Here is a 16,352-nt window from a genome sequence, read left to right on the forward strand (position 1 = left end):
GGGCTACTGGACCTGTGGGTCATCGGGTACAGCGAGATTCAAAAAGTCCGAAAAGAAAAAAAAGGAAGTTATCAGAGCCAGGTTTCGATCCTGGGACCTGTGGGTTATGGGCCCACCACGCTTCCGCTGCGCCACTCTGATTTGTTGATTTGTACGTAAATTAATAAAATAATTGAATTATGAATTTTTAAATATACAACAAATAATTTCACGTGTTTGTTCAGTTTACGTGATATTCGATGTTGAAATTTATTCCTAACACTTTTAATAATATTAACACTGCCAACTTTGAATTTCGTACACTAACCCTTTCAATTTAATATCTTAAAATTAATTATCTTATTTTTACATTTTAACATCCTCCACCTTTACCATTTTTATCTTTTTATTTTAGAAAAATTCCTAGAAAATTATCGGTTCGGCCGAACACAATTAAATCAATAAAAAAGAATATGCACTAGTATAACTATCAAACCCTTTTTTTAACTGTCATGTTGTCGTGGTATCGGTTCATTTATACATCCCTTGTTTACTCAGACATCATATAATTTTTTAATTCTCGTATTACCTAAAAAAAAATTCTTAATAAAGATAATATTTATGATGTCATATATGTATATAAATAAAAGTTAACTCTTTGATTTAAGTAATATTTTTGTAGGAAGAAAGTTGAAGCAGAAATGAGTCTTTTTTTCCCATTTCTTTTATGTTAATTTATATTTCCACATAATTCCCCATGGAATAATGCACAAAAAGTGACAAGAAACCATGGAAAAGCCACCCATAGATTGAACTCAGAAGAAGAAGAAGAAAAAAATGAAATAGAAAATGAAGAACAGATCATTTCTTACTCTTTCTGTCTATCCCACATAGCAGAAGTGAACCAAAACCGAAGAACTTTGGCGGCACATTCAACACAGACCCAATGTAATGGTAATTGCCATAAACCCCTCCTGGATTCTTGCACATCTGAGGCCTTACATTTGTTGGATATTGATTTAATGACGGCGGCGGCGGCGGCGGTGATGATGACTTTCTCATCGATGTTGAGTACTGCTTCTGAGAAATTTGCTTCTGTGAATCTTTGTGCTTTTTGGACTTTGGATTTGAGTCTGACCCAGTTGAAATGCTTCGTGATAAAAGCGGGAGAGGGCAAAGAGATGTTCTTTTACCTTCAAAGTTGATACTGCTACTTCTTTTGGATCCCCAAAAGGATTTGGACTCTGCATCTCTCTGTTCTAACTGATGTGAAGAAGATGAATCATTTACCACTCTGATTTTCTTGAGTGTGTGCTTTGAATTCTGTTTGGGAGGGAGAGGAGGGAGTGAGGCTGTGAAAGGAACCTCAAAAGGATGAGATGCCTTATGGGATTCATCTTTGATGGGAAGGATGATTCCATTGCTGAACAGCTCATCTGCAGTGGAAGATTCATGTTCTATGCTGATGCTGAACTTGAAGTCTAGATTTGAATCCAGCAATGTTATGTCCGGCAGCCTGTGCTCGATCGGCAGGCCGCCCTCGCCGAGGAGATAGTGGGAAAACGATATCCTTGGCGAGGTTGTTTCGGAGCACATGGTGTTAGCTCTCGACCACCAGGGTTGAGAGAAAGGAGAAGTGGGAATGTGGGTGAGGAAGGAAGGAAAGTTAAAGAAGGAGGTAAATAAAATAATAGGATGTGTGTTGGAGAGGGTTGAAGGAAGAAGGAAAAGGAGTCCAAAAAAAAGCGGAGATTCAGCGCCTCAATGTGCTAATTCTACAGAGGAAATGAAGCATATGGAATCTGGAAATTTGTCAGTGAAGAGAGGGAAGTGGTAAGTGAGACAAGAATTGCTCGAATCAGTCAAGAATATCAGGGAACTTTTGTTGTTTTGCACACCTTTGAAGCTTCAAATGGAACCCCAAAACACAGATTAATAGAAAGGGTAAGGAAAAACAACACAAACCCAGATGAAAAAATGCTGTGAAAATTAAGGAAAATCTAAGAATTGGGTTTTGAGGAAGAGATGGATCATAAGACGAATCGACATAGACATTTTAGCTCTTAGGCACGAATGGTATGTGTTAGGTAAAGATAGTTCAACTAACATAAACTCTAAAATAATGTATTAATGTAACGTCTTAGGTTTATATTGAAAGTGATTGTTGTTCTGTTTTGTGGAGTCTTAAATGTGAAGGTTACATAGTTTATTTGAGGTAGAAGTAAGTCAAACCCCTTATATGATTAAAGCTAATAATATATTTGGAGTTGACTTTTGAGGTAAGAGGTTGCATTGGATTTAGCTAACAAAGTTGTCTCTAATGATTTACTTGGTCAATTGTGATTCTTCGTCTAGGATTGATTTGAAATTCAAATTCGATACCGGATAACTCTAGCATTCGTTCGCACTCCATGCAATATGACCATGTTATCTATTTGTTTTGAATTATTTCTAAGAGAAAAGATTATTCCTACAGACCAATACATGTCATTTTTTAACATGTTTCAATAAGTCGTCTAACATAAAATTGCTCCAAATGAAGCACACATAACTTTGGAGTTTCTACAATTAAATCACCGAAAAGGATCCTTAACCATTATATCCTTATAATCACTGAATTCCTTTCTTTTTATTCGAGCCCCAGATAACTTTCCATTTGTGCAATCTTGGTTGAGGGGGTCCAAGAGGGAAAAAGGGCAAAAAAGTTGGATGAAACAGTCCTCAACTGCAACCCTGTAACCCACCAGCCAACTGCCATCCTCATCTTGCTGTCATGTTATAGAGAATAAGAGGATGGGTTAAGAGAGCAATGATGCAGAGGACATAACCATGAAGACCAGAACGAGAGAAGAAAACAAAATGTGTTATCAGTTTCAAAACTGATGTGCTGGGAGTGTGGTGTTTTGGTGGTTAAACTGGCAATGGGAGACCCCTTCCAAAGGGATTCTATCACTGTCTTGGTCTCAAAAACAACCTATAACCCTTCATGTTGAATCATTCAACGATCACAGGTAGAGTACCATTTCTGACATGTCATGCCTGTTTCAATGGAGGAGGGTAGCCTTCTGATGACCAAAGTAGTGGGATTGGTTGAACTCTTTACTAAGGCATTCATCATTCAGAGACTGTATGAGAATTGGACACTTAGAACATGGAAGAGAAAAGGCCAACTTAGGCACAAATGAAATGAACAGCATACCCAAAGGAATCAAAATATGTATCCATCATAAGATAACAATTAACATGACCCGTTTCCTCAAATTCTGATCCTAAGGCCATTTGTAAGGTGTAGAATTCCTCATTAAGACAACGCAAACATGTCCGTATTGTTTTGGATGAAATCTCTTTCCTAACTATTGCGCAATCACTTAGTACACAAAAGCTTAAGCTAAAAGAAGATTGACCAATATTACCTCCGGAGGTGAAGATGTGTATGAACAAAGTTAAAGGAGCTTGCCTCTATTAGTTGAACTTCAGATCTGTACGAATTGAACAATTATGTTGCTTCAATGCAACAAAAATACCGGTTTGAAATGTTGTGATCATCGAAGATCAATGACATCAAATTTCAAATTGGGGTCCATGTATACATCTGTACAGGTTTTGTAAATGGGTCCGCCATCAGGAGGCTGATTATGTGAGTGAAAGCCACGTTGTTGGCATTGCCGAATAATTGACATGCCACCAGGGGTTGTCAGCCGGAAAATGCCATGGTTTCTGTTCATGTCAAGGTAGAGACTCTTAGAAGAAAAGGTTAAGAGAGTTCCAACGTATAATGATTAGTGAAATCCTATCTAGGTAAAGATTTTGATTTATGATCATACCTTGCACTATCCTTGGGAGCCATCACAATTGCAACAGCTTCAGGCAACATTACCTGGAGATTGAGGATCTACATGAGCTTCAATAGCAACAGCGTAGGAATTAAAAGATTGTAAGAAATTTATAATTTCATGTGATCTAGCAAGAATCAACACGTGTCCTCACTCCCCGAGTTTGTAGTGACTTTGCATATGCAACTTTTTTTTTTCGTCCATGCCAAGTCTTTCTCTCCTTCTCTCCTTTTTCACAATGACCCGCCCTTCCTCTCTCCCCTAAAATAACTCTTGATTCAACTTGGATTATCCACCCGACCCTTTTCCCTTCCCACCCCCCACCACCACCACCGCCAGAAGGAAAGTTCCCCGAGACAAGACCCTATGACAAGCAAGACCATGGACATGGGAACTTACTGGAGAAATTTTCCTGAGACAGCAGGGGCGGGAGGGAATAGGGACTAAACTTTGTTTTTAAAAGTGAATGGGTATTAAATTCATATCCTAATCATTGAAAGTATACTTATACTCGAACATAATCAAGGGAGTGCATTTCATAGTCATTCCTTAAACATGTATATGCTTTTCGAAGCCAGCAGAAGTAAGCTCCAAAACGTTGCAGTTTACTATTGATCATCTAAGCAAGCAAAACCAACGTCCCACAAGTCACGAAGGAGTCAAAAATGAAAAGTAGAAGTAAAAAGGGAAGAGCAATAACGTGACTTTCTACGTCTTTCATCTCTCATTAAAACTACTTCAAGCAGTTCAGGATTAATTAAGGTTAGAGAATTTTCAGAAGAAAAAGGATCTGGCTACCAAATTGCAAAGGCAGGCATTTTCCTGAAACTATCCTAGCAAAAAGGAGATTGATATCAGATAGACCACAAATCAACTGAAAATTGGGGGTAAAAGGACAAAGAAAAATGAATTCTACAAACTGTTATAGTGATAATTTATGCAACAGGGAAGTTGAGTTCGTTTATCAAGTACTCCTCTGCATCCAACACGTTAACTTTTCTTATGCAAGAAAATGAGTTACCTGATATGAGTAATGTGTGTGAACATCAACCGACGACATGAAGCATGACTGTGTAGGATGTGTCTGGAAATAACACAAAAGGAATAATGAAAAGATATATAATAGACTTAGCATTCATAATTCACGCACATATAGAGCTAATATAAAATTGAAAACTGCATTAATTACACTAGCACTGAAAATCAATAAACATGTTAGAAACAAACAATCATCCATGTCATGTATGAACAGTCAACCGGACATTCCTCACTAAACACGATTTAAATTTGAAACTCAAAACTCTTTCACCTGAAAAAATTATTCACTTAGGAATAGAAGTTCAGTCGCAATTTATGCATATACTCAAACATTTGTTGGCACTCAAAAGTAATCTTGGTTTTCTATCTCAAACTTCCAAATCATCTGTCGATTTTCTGTTCTATTTCCTAGCAGGTTTTGGTGGAAATCCTGAACTGTTCAATATCATGTGGGTTTTTTATCATCAGGTAGAGATTTTTGTTACTCTTCATTGACTGGTCGTCCTACCAAAGATAAAAGTTAAGTCTATATGGAGTTACTGTAATCAAGGCCTTTTTTTGGGAGGTTTGATTAGAGAAGGGTTTTCAGGGGTGGAGAGAATTTCTTGCAAAGTTAAATAAAATTTATTTAAAACAACATAAATCTCTATGANTTTTTTTTTTTTTTTTTTTTTTTTTTTTTTTTTTTTTTTTTTTTTTTTTTTTTTTTGTAATCTCTGGCTTTAAGATGGGAGGATACCTTATCTCCCTTGTCTATTTATTGTCCGTATTTCTTTTTTATTTCTTAAATATGATTAAAAAATAATAATAATGTTTTTTAAAAAAAATGTAAACAACTGCCTGGCCCTCATAAACTACTCTCCTTGATATAATTTAATAGTAGCAATTGACGTGTTCGAAATGTATACTAGTACACAAACTTACAAAAAAAAAAAAAAACTCACATGACAGGCTAACGTCATATACCTAGAGGAAGCTATTAATATCCTTAACATATTGATAGAAAAACTGAAGAGCCTTCTAGATGAGAGATATTACATCACAAACTTTTGGCATGTCCATATGATATATGTCACCCTCAACTGTATTTTAAATCTGAAAGCCGGTAAGAATGATAAATAGAAATGTCGTTTTTACAACATTTATTATCATGGTTTACAGTCTATTTTAAGAACGTGTCATGCTTGAAAGGAAATAAATCTGTAGACTTGAACTTGAAAATGAATTCTAATCTATCAAAGAGTTCAGAAAAGTACTGCAAAAACAGACCTAAAAAACATGCTAATAAAACAATCCCAAGTAGAATAATTAGACGATCAACTATAGTAAGAAACCAGAATTCTTACATGAATCCACCCAAGTGGGAACAGAGAGCGCTTATCCTGCACTTCAAATATCTCTTCCTCATTTGTTGTCTGACACTGATGATCAGATGATTGATATTTTAATATTATATAATCATTAGATGAATAAGATGCACATGAAACAGTATCTAATAAACAAAGTTCACATAGACATACAGTATCTGATGTTGATTCCTGCTTTGGAATGATGAGTGCAGTGACATAAAATGTTCTGTTTTTCTGCAAAAAGAGGATAACTTGTTAAACTTTGATCTAGCGTTGCAAATGAACAGCCAATGATGATAAAAGTTGTAAATATTTGCAGGTTATAGAAATAGTAAAACATACAAGTGAACCGGCAAGAACACCACACGTTTCTAAATTCTTGGCAGTATTTGACTTGGCTAGCCTCATGAAGTTCTCCATCATCGTAGTTGACTGCAAAAAGAGAAATTGCTAGGATGAAACACAATCTAAACCTCCATAAAGACAAAATGCCCCTAAATTTTCCAAATATTCATTAAAGAATGAAGTATCTTTCATATACACACAATTTAACAAATAACAGACAGGCCTTGCTATGGTTACGGACGGCTCTTTTCATAATTTGTCACCTATTCCCGTTAGAACTGAACAATATAGGCATATAAAATGAAACAACAAACAAGGGTCAGTAACTTACAATGTGCAATTGCAAAGAAGCTTCTGGATGAACAAATTTATCTGACAATGAAGTATCACGTGTGCATTCTACCTCGGGAACTTGAGGTGACATTGCAGGTATTAGGTCCTGTACTTCAGCAAGCACAGGTGGAGGAGAAGGCTGTCGCACAATTTCAATAGGGGCAGGCATTTCAACTTTTTCAAAGGAGATTAAGGAATCTGTTTCCATGGTATTGTGAACCTTGCGATCTTCATTCTGAGTGCAGATTGGGTCTATATCAGATCTGTCTTTTTCCAAGTTTCCAAGATCTTTTCCTATTGTAAGTTTGGTTTCTATGGATTGTTGTAAGCTGTTTATATCAAACATGGAGGAAAAAAGTGTAACAAATCAATAGAGGGAAATTCCTTTCCATATGAAACAAAATATGATGATAATAAAATCTTTCGAAACCAGAGGCATGGAGGCAAGACTGGAAACTGTAAGAACTTGATTGTACATATCGGCCTAACAGGGAATGACTTGAGCACATTTAGCAATTTAATGTAGTTGCAGGTAACAAAAAGCTGGACCTTTCAAAAACATGATTATAAGACAAACCTTGGAATTTCAACAGGAGATAGATCCAAAATGCGTGGATATTGGACCTACATTGACAAGACCAATCAGTATGTTTATGAGGAAACTCCCTCAAAAAATCTCTAGTATGAACCTACCCCTTTATCAACGATTGGTGGTTGCCACTGGCCATGAAGTCCATTGGGACCCAAAATAGAATGACGGGATAATGTTTCCTCCTTTGGGAGTGGAATATGGATAGATCTACAAGTATACAAATATGAGGGATGAGGAAAACAAAGATTGTATAGTATTGACATCAACCATACTCATTAACAAGATTCGTGTAGCATTAAAAAAAAAAAAACATAAATATTTCTGTAATACTTGCGTGAATAAAAAAATGAATAGTAAATAAACAGATGCTACATATTGTAAAGCTTATACGATGTTAAATAGAAGAATTAGAAGACAAAATTGAAAACATCTAAACATGCACAAACTGCAAAATTTCTTATCCATGAACCTGGAATATGAAAATTGTTGAGGCCCTGAACCCTGCCGAGTAATTTCTCTAGCAGCTGATCTACCAGCCTGTGAGAGAAAAGACAGCACATAAAATAGCAGTATTGCTTCGATATGCTACCACAAAGGGCAATGGTCTAATTCTTGTAAGAACATATAAATTTAGGTAACAACACGACTATACCTTAGCTGCACTGTTATCAGTAAGATATTGCTTTCCACCAGACTGCCATCCCAATGAGCCATTTTGTTGCTGATTACGCCACCCATTGACTTGATTTCTTTGTTTTCCATTTATTTCATCGACCTTTCTTTGAACTGCTGGCTTCAATTCTTCAAGCTCGCTCAAAGCATCCAATAGCCTCTGCATATACAAACTAAGTTGATGTAATGCACCAACACAAATGCAGTACTTGTAGTTTACACGGAAGGCAGAACTTACCTTTCTAAAATAATTTTTTTGGGATTTAAGAGTTGTTCCATACTCCCAATGACGAGGTATTGTCTCAGTGATCAAACTGGTGCATGAAAAAAAACCAAACGTAATTCAGAGTTATTCTTGATACTGAATGGAACACCTAACATAATCTAATCAGAAGCGCAGTTAAAGAAAGCTAGGTTCCGTAAAATTTTATGCATAGCACAAACTACATACCCTTAAAAAAAAACAAAAGGAAAGAGGGAGACAAATAATGAAGAGAAACCAATCTCTCATTTCTTGAACTGAAATGTAGATGAGGTACATGCAAACTGACTACAATAATAACTAAAGTAGCTAGTTACAAACCAACTCTAGCATACTGGCTAAATCAATTCTGTAAATCTTCTTTAAAACATATCAACATGTCAGTTACACGAGTTCCCTTAACGACTAAATTATAATTTCATGAGAACTCGATGACATTAATTTTTTGTTTTTTTACCTCGAAAATCTCATTAACATGACATAAAGATCAATTATGTTCTTCTCTGCTCGAAAGATGTCAGCCTGCAATGTATAAATTGGGTTAGGCAGTGAATTACTTGGACAAAAGAACAAGAATATGTAGTCAAACAGGCGAGGGAATTCCATACTCTATTCGTAGCGGCATACAACTTAAAAGCAAACCAGCTCCCCTAGCTAAGCACCCATGTCTAACTTAAAACAAATATGCTTTCTTGTCAAACAAAACTTACAAAACTTTGCACGCCATACTTCAAGCTACTTAGCGACTCATCCAATACACTACACAGCGCTCAACATAGCCATGAAATTGCCCACATGTATCATCGTTTTTTGGAATATCGACTCCGAACAACATTGGTATATTCATTGACGGCCAGTCTATTAATTTCTCCCGAAGCACTTCGGTATGCTATTAAGAAAGTACTGTACCAAAAATATAATAATTCAAACAGCCTTGTTCCATTTCTCAACTAAATTCGGCACAGAAAATGATATTCAATCAAGAGCCCTCCGAAATTAAACGCTCGTCAAAACAATCCCAATTTTGTGATGGTGTGCAAAATTTAAAATAAATAAATAAAGAAAAAAGAAAAAAGAAAAAAAAACGAAACTCAAGGGGCAGAGTTACCTGTTTCAAAATATTATCGGCGATTCGATAGTAATAACGAAGAGGAAATCGGTTGTCAACGTTGAGCCGGCGGGTACAGGCGGCGATGTTGATTCTTTCCGAAGAAGATCTCATTCTGTTTCCCTTTGAAGAGAACTGTTGTCAACTTGGGTTTGGTTTCGAGAGAAAAAGAACCATTTCCCGTGATCTGATAACCTAGATCATTACTCCGACCAGTAAGCTGCAGAGCAAAGACCTGTGGCCATCTTCAATGGCGGGTACGGTCGTCAACACAGGAAGAATGTTATTTCAGCTTTATTGTGAGGGTAGTTTCGGAAATGTCAAAACGTAGGGGCTGTTTGCCTCCGGTTGCAGCAACCAAGAAACGTTGGCAATTAGTTTTCCTTTTTTTTTTTTTTTATCTTTTCTTTTGATGTAATTACTAATTAAATGGTTTTAAATTTAAAAGAAAATATTGGTTTTAAAGTCTTCCTTCCTCCTATTTTTTAAAATGGCGTACTTTAACAATAAAATAAAAAGTTCACAAAAATCTTAAATAGTTAAATTAATTTCATGTCGACTTCGATTAAAATATTATATTATATATGTATGAATCATTAGAAGTTTCAATTTATTCGATAATTTTTTAACATTTTTCAACGTAATCGATGGCCATTAAACAAAGTCAGATGAGAAAAATCTTAATTGTCAAAATTTTAAGAAAATTGTAGAAATTTTAATATTCTTTTTTCAAAATTATTGTTTTTCTTTCTAAATTTTCACCAATTATCTAAATATAATGTCATATAAATTATTCAAGGAATAAAAAACTACTTTCAATCTATAAAGCAAAGTTAATTTACAAGTTAATTTGACAGTATGAAAATCATAATTTCTTTTTTTCCTCCGACGAACGCAGGAGAGATCTAAATCATATAGTGTTAATGTATTTTATAGTTATTAAAAGAAAATGCCTCTTTACCTGTACGGTTAGTTGAAAAATGGCTCAACTAATTTAGCACTAAACATAACAAGACTTCATAAATATAGAGACATTCATACCCTACCAGACTAAAACCAACATACATTCATAAAACAATTCGCTTCCGCAAATTAAAAAACCATATAAATAAAAACAGATTCTAGTTCTCAACATCAAAAATTTGAATGGATTCAAAACTAAATGCATCTAAATGGTGTCACATTCGATAAGGATCTTATGCCTCGACTATTGGGAACTCGAAGGCAACATCTTTGCCAGACAGCTTCCTGTAAACTGCAGAGAAACTCTCCAACTTGTACTCCGTGTTGTTCCGCTCCTTAGGGTCCAAGAAAACCTGAATTCAGAAGAACCAAGAGTAAAAAACTGTAATGGGAGCATCATAAACGAACAATACATTTCCAAAGAAGGATTCGCCTTCTCCGTTGAAATTCGATCAAATACAAAATTTGTACTAATAAGAACTTGAACCAGGCTCTCAAGTACACTTCTTGCAATCTTATGTATGGTGATAACATTTGAAACTTCAGCTATTATAATAAAAGATAGCCCAACTCTAATTTTCATGCAGCATACTGTATTTAATTAAACGTACATTGGTTCTTAAATCAGTTTGGCATCAGTTTTAGTTCACAAGCCAAGTGAAGTCAACTTATCCTCTAAGCAGTAGAAGCAAAAGATAGGATTAATATATGAACATGCAATCTAACTAATACATTTTTGTTGCTGAATTGCCCAGAATCAGTAACAAAACTTTATTCTAAAAACCTACGGTGAAAGATATATATGATTTTCCAAATATTGATGAAATACATCTTTCCAATTTCATACTAACTGCATAGATGAAAATGAAAAAAAAAAACACGATATTCTAAGCTATGTATTTACCTTCATGATTTTTGATCCATCAACCCTGTATCTGGTTCGTTTCCCAACAATCTCGGCAGGCAAAACAATATCTTCTAGCATTGCTTCATGAACAGAGGTAAGAGTACGAGTGCGAGGCCTTTGGGCTGCTGAGCCCTTCTTTGGAGGTCTCAAGATTCTTCGGTTAGCAATCAGAATCACATCCTAACATAGGACCACATGGGAAATTATTGCATGAAAACTTAAGACCTTAGACTTCATCCATTCATCCATAAACCAGAGAACATAGTAGAAAAAGATAAAGAATCTTTCTAATTGTCAATGCCTAAACTGACTGTTAACAAATTCATATTTCTTCAGTCATGGTGTAAAGCAAGATGTGATGATAAGGACAAAAAATAATGGACCTTCAATTACCTTTCCACTGAACTTCTTTTCTAACTCACGAACAAGCCTCAACTGAATCTTGCGGAATGCCTTCCTCAGTCTAAAAGGAACATAGATAACAACGGCCTTCCTGTTTCCAGAAACATCAACTTGACTGCAACCACGAGACACAAAACAATCGCATAATGAGAAACATCAAAACCAATTAACATGGTAAACATATTACATAAATCGACTAATGACCCTCACAGCGCTGAATTAATGTACAGATCCTTCAGGTCACTTTTCAGCTCCGAATTGGTGTTTTCCAAATCAAAGAGTGCCTGCATAGACATGCAATCATGAGAAGGGCAGATGGAGAGGGAGGTACAATAACGTTGACCAGTGAAAAAAACACCGAGATTTATGTTCTCTACTAAAACAACCTGCGCAACAGTCTCTTCGAACTCGGAAGGTTCAACATCCTTGTCCTTGTGGATCTTTTTAAGGGCCGTAAACATCTTGAGAAATCTAGCTGAAAAGACGGAGGAAAAAACCTCGTCTCAGAGAACTCATAAGATTAAAGAATTAAAATACGGAAGAACAACACAGATTTTCTTCGAAGACGTTAGATTACAAAAAGTCTACAATCCAACTGTCTAGAAGTTCCAAGGAATCAATCAGAGAAACAAGAACAATTCACAAAGACGACGCTAATCGGTAATGTATCAACCTTCTCCTACGTCCAACAGGGCAACTAAACTAAACAATTACTAACCTGAGACGATTGGCAGAGTAAAGAAAGTGCACAGAACTTAAAATTTTCCTAGAATGATACGAAAACAGAGCATTGAAGACTAATAACAAAGAAAAATGGGGAAATATTGTAGTTATAGAAGCATACTCGACGGCGCTGGAAGGCTGCGATCGGCTACCGGTGGATGAAAATGTAATCTTAAGCCGATGGAGACTAGGGTTTCATGCAGAAGAGTTGTTTATAAACCCAAGAAAGCAAAGGCTGAGATTATTCTTATTCATTGGACGGTTGAGACAACATGTTCGTAGTTGGATTGGGCCCAAATAAGCCCAATTTAAAGTAGATTGGGCTCGATACAAAGTCTTCCGACCAGGCCCAATTTGTCCTAGATTCAAGCTGGCCCATATTTCAATAATGTTTTTTTTTTTTAATTATTTCTTATGTATATTTACTCACGTTTTACACCAAGATTAATATAATCAATCACACACCATTTTGTAATTAAAAAAAATTAGAATATTATGAAGTCTCCATACTATATTATTTTATTCGGTCTTTTCATTTTATGTAAATTATACAATAGACAACGAGCTTCGACGGTGTTGGAATACTTCATCTTAAAGATTTTGTATTAACGAAGATCAAACACTCTCCCTACAACAACATTAGTTATCGGGAGAACAAGCATCATCTCCCAACGCCAGCTTATTCTAGATAGGGTTTTATCATTGTTATAGACAACAAACAAGAAGACGAACAAGAAGAATGTTAAGAGTAACGCCTCTAGTCTACTTTGAGCATAACCTCTCATGACTTTGTTTTTTGGGCTTTTTTAAAAGTCTTTATTCGAATAGGGATGTATTTCTTACTTATAAACCGATGATCATTTCTTAAATTAGTCAAGTGGGACTGATATGAACTAAAAGACATTAATCATACAATATACTTTAATGAAGATGTGAAGAAAATGTTGTCAAAATTATCAAAAAATGTTTCCATTCATGTCACATTGGAGAAGAATGAAGTGTTTGATTGTTATAAATTTTGGGTGGGTTACAATTTAGAGTAATTTAGAGTTATGTATTTTAAGACTTTTTATTTAATTTCGGTTACATTTATCTAAGGGCTAATTATGGTCATAAAGTATGAATATTACCACTATTGAAATGTCTTTAATAGTTTCATTTTTTAGGCTATATAAAGCTTTGTATGTTGTATTTGTAAGCATACTTGTAAAATATAGTAAAAAGAAGTATTTGTGTTTTTTTTTTTTTTAGCCAATGGCTAAGTGTTTTTGTAATTCTATGTAGTTTAGGTTGCATGTAGAATCATTCAAGCTCGACATGATCAATCTTGTTTGTGGAGTGATTCGAATCTCAAACAAGTGTTTGAGATATTTGATCAACAAGAATCATTCAAACTAGACATGATCGATCTTGCTTGTAGAGTGATTCGAATCTCAAATAATGTTCTTATCTTGAGATATTCGATCAACAACATAATCCGAATCTTACTCCCATTTTCAGCTTGGTTCGCATACGTTGGCATTAATTGCAGCTAAGTTTTAGTTTGAGCTTTGCCCCAGTTCTAAAAACTTGCCTGCAAATCTCCTTTGTTATCATATATGTTCATATTTCCTTGTGAGAACTGAATTAACAGGTGACAAAGACAAATTAGGAGCATGATCAGCGGCGGCCAACATGTGTTTGTTAAAAACAGAAATGAATGATTAACTTGAACGTCGTGGATTTTTGTTGACAGTTCAGAAATCAATACTGTGTTTGACCAAATCAGATTCGGCTGAAGTAGCAGCGGTAGCCTTAGCCTTAGCCTTAGCCTTAGCCTTAGCCTTGAGTAGCCTTCGAATCTACCTTAAATACATTTTGACCATTTCATTCAATTACTTCACTGTAAAGGGTAGCCATTTCTGGTGGTGGTGGCGGCCACTCATAGCCATAACTCACCTACCCCTTCTCCCAAATTACTCCTCTTTCAAACTCTTACTCATACCCAAGGATGATCTTTCAAAATAGCCATTTTTTGGTTTGTTTTTTAGCTCGTAGTATCTTTAACATAATATTTTCCTCCTAGTCCTAGTAACGTGTAAGAGTCCAAACCCACCGCTAGTAGATATTGTCCGTTTTGACCCGTTACATATTGTTGTCAGCCTCACGATTTTAAAACGTGTCTTATAGGGAGAGGTTTCTACACCCTTATTAAAACGTGTCTTATAGGGAGAGGTTTCTATACCCTTATAAGGAATGTCTTGTCCTTCCCTCCAACGGATGTGAGACTTCACAATCCACCCCCTTAGGGGGCCAGCTTCCTTACTGGCACACCACCCAGTGTCTGGCTCTAATACCGTTTGTAATAGTCCAAGCCCACCGCTAGTAAATATTGTTCGCTTTGACCCGTTGCATATTGTCGTCAGCCTCACGATTTTAAAACATGTCTTGTAGGGAGAGGTTTTCACACTCTTGTGAGGAATGCTTCGTTCCTCTCCAACGGATGTGAGACTTCACAATCTACCCCCTTAGGGGACCAGCTTCCTTACTGGCATACCACCCCAGTGTCTGGCTCTAATACCGTTTGTAATAGTCCAAGCCCACCGCTAGTAAATATTGTTCGCTTTGACCCGTTGCATATTGTTGTCAGCCTCACGATTTTAAAACATGTCTTGTAGGGAGAGGTTTTCACACTCTTGTGAGGAATGCTTCGTTCCTCTCCAACGGATGTGAGACTTCACAATCTACCCCCTTAGGGGACCAGCTTCCTTACTGGCATACCACCCCAGTGTCTGGCTCTAATACCGTTTGTAATAGTCCAAGCCCACCGCTAGTAAATATTGTTCGCTTTGACCCGTTGCATATTGTTGTCAGCCTCACGATTTTAAAACATGTCTTGTAGGGAGAGGTTTTCACACCCTTATGAGGAATGCTTCGTTCCTCTCCAACGGATGTGAGACTTCACAATCCACCCGTTTAGGGGCCAACTTCCTTACCGGCACACCACCCGGTGTTTAGCTCTAATACCGTTTGTAATAGTCCAAGCCCACCACTAGTAAATTTGTTCACTTTGGCTTGTTATATAGCGTCGTCAGCCTCACAGTTTTAAAATACAGGTAATAATTCTAAAGTAGTGTTTCCTTCAATAAAACAAATGTGACAAAAATTCAGCTCAACTAGTAAAGAACGACAAGTTTAGATTTGTTTTTTTCTTTTCCACGTCACGCTCTCCGATATGGATCGATGATTAGCTTTATTTTTTTGTTGTTAATAGATGATAAGTTTAGATTTTTTTGTAGTTTAGATGCTATTAACACTTTGTTATAACAATGAATGAAACTAAAACTTTTTAATGAAGATGTTGATACTTCTCCCACCAAGAAAACATGTTGTAAAGTAAGGAGATCCGATACATTAACATTTCCAAATGCTTCACTTTGGTTATCATCAATGTCGGGTAGGTTCATTTCACATATGCACAAACACAAAGAGGCCACTACAAAATAGTGATTTATACCCTCTGAAAAGGATAGCTAACCTATAATAATACTATACTTCCTATCATTTTCTTGTAAATGTGAACCGTTCGAACCGCTCGAGTCTCAAAAGTTGAACTTCATAGTAATATTATTGTGGAGTGATTGACTTGAAAAAAAAATGTAACAATTCAAACCCACCACGGGTAGTTATTGTTAGTTTTTACTTGTTATGTATAGCCGTCGGTCTTACGATTTTTAAAACGCCATATGTTACGGAGAACTTTATGCATCTTTATAAGAAATGTTTCATTGGTTTGGAGCGAGTGGAAAAAAAATAATAAAAAATAAAAAAGCTTATCATTATTGGATAGGGCTCCTGAAATATGGG

At 35.9% G+C, this 16,352-nt stretch overlaps 3 protein-coding genes and 1 non-coding gene across 5 annotated transcripts; all 4 read right to left on the minus strand.

Annotated features, from left to right (window-relative positions):
- Positions 1–69: 69 nt before the first annotated feature.
- TRNAM-CAU lies at positions 70–141 on the minus strand. Its single transcript has one exon. It is a non-coding gene; the product is annotated as a tRNA-Met (tRNA).
- Positions 142–769: 628 nt separating this feature from the next.
- On the minus strand, positions 770–1,706 carry LOC111802696. The gene has a single exon (XM_023687156.1). It carries the CDS (start codon positions 1,573–1,575, stop codon positions 841–843), a length of 735 nt encoding a protein of 244 aa, XP_023542924.1. The 5' UTR covers positions 1,576–1,706; the 3' UTR covers positions 770–840.
- Positions 1,707–3,161: 1,455 nt separating this feature from the next.
- Positions 3,162–9,860, minus strand: LOC111802418 (AMSH-like ubiquitin thioesterase 1). Its single transcript, XM_023686769.1, has 14 exons — positions 9,512–9,860; positions 8,861–8,925; positions 8,380–8,455; positions 8,122–8,301; positions 7,939–8,006; positions 7,571–7,676; positions 7,455–7,501; positions 6,876–7,206; positions 6,542–6,631; positions 6,371–6,433; positions 6,197–6,271; positions 4,834–4,896; positions 3,804–3,856; positions 3,162–3,696 (listed from the first exon to the last, which is right to left on the minus strand). Exons 1-14 carry the CDS (start codon positions 9,623–9,625, stop codon positions 3,522–3,524), a joined length of 1,506 nt encoding a protein of 501 aa, XP_023542537.1. The 5' UTR covers positions 9,626–9,860; the 3' UTR covers positions 3,162–3,521.
- A 644-nt stretch (positions 9,861–10,504) lies between these two features.
- LOC111801339 (40S ribosomal protein S7-like) lies at positions 10,505–12,714 on the minus strand. 2 transcript variants are annotated; one of them, XM_023685298.1, is made up of 6 exons: positions 12,628–12,714; positions 12,170–12,258; positions 11,994–12,067; positions 11,775–11,898; positions 11,379–11,561; positions 10,505–10,827 (listed from the first exon to the last, which is right to left on the minus strand). In XM_023685298.1, the coding sequence occupies exons 2-6, from the start codon at positions 12,242–12,244 to the stop codon at positions 10,708–10,710; spliced, it is 576 nt and encodes a 191-aa protein (XP_023541066.1). In that variant the 5' UTR covers positions 12,245–12,258; positions 12,628–12,714; the 3' UTR covers positions 10,505–10,707. The 2 variants fall into 2 exon arrangements, with proteins under 2 accessions (XP_023541066.1, XP_023541067.1); XM_023685299.1 differs by lacking the exon at positions 12,628–12,714 and adding an exon at positions 12,502–12,520.
- Positions 12,715–16,352: the final 3,638 nt, after the last annotated feature.

This window comes from Cucurbita pepo, chromosome LG09, assembly GCF_002806865.2.
Source record: "Cucurbita pepo subsp. pepo cultivar mu-cu-16 chromosome LG09, ASM280686v2, whole genome shotgun sequence".
Lineage (NCBI taxonomy): Eukaryota > Viridiplantae > Streptophyta > Magnoliopsida > Cucurbitales > Cucurbitaceae > Cucurbita > Cucurbita pepo.

Bases quoted from the DNA above. Each gene is read 5' to 3' on its own strand.
- LOC111802696 (XM_023687156.1), bottom strand. From the start codon at position 1,575: ATGTGCTCCGAAACAACCTCGCCAAGGATATCGTTTTCCCACTATCTC.
- LOC111802418 (XM_023686769.1), bottom strand. From the start codon at position 9,625: ATGAGATCTTCTTCGGAAAGAATCAACATCGCCGCCTGTACCCGCCGG. The intron at 8,007-8,121 runs GTATAGTCGTGT...TTTCTCTCACAG, and splicing joins CTGATAACAGTGCAGCTAAG to GCTGGTAGATCAGCTGCTAG. The intron at 4,897-6,196 runs GTAAGAATTCTG...TGTTATTTCCAG, and splicing joins TCCCACTTGGGTGGATTCAT to ACACATCCTACACAGTCATG.
- LOC111801339 (XM_023685298.1), bottom strand. From the start codon at position 12,244: ATGTTTACGGCCCTTAAAAAGATCCACAAGGACAAGGATGTTGAACCT. The intron at 12,068-12,169 runs GTTGTTTTAGTA...ATGTCTATGCAG, and splicing joins TCGAAGAGACTGTTGCGCAG to GCACTCTTTGATTTGGAAAA. The intron at 11,899-11,993 runs GTGAGGGTCATT...TCGTGGTTGCAG, and splicing joins CTGTACATTAATTCAGCGCT to TCAAGTTGATGTTTCTGGAA.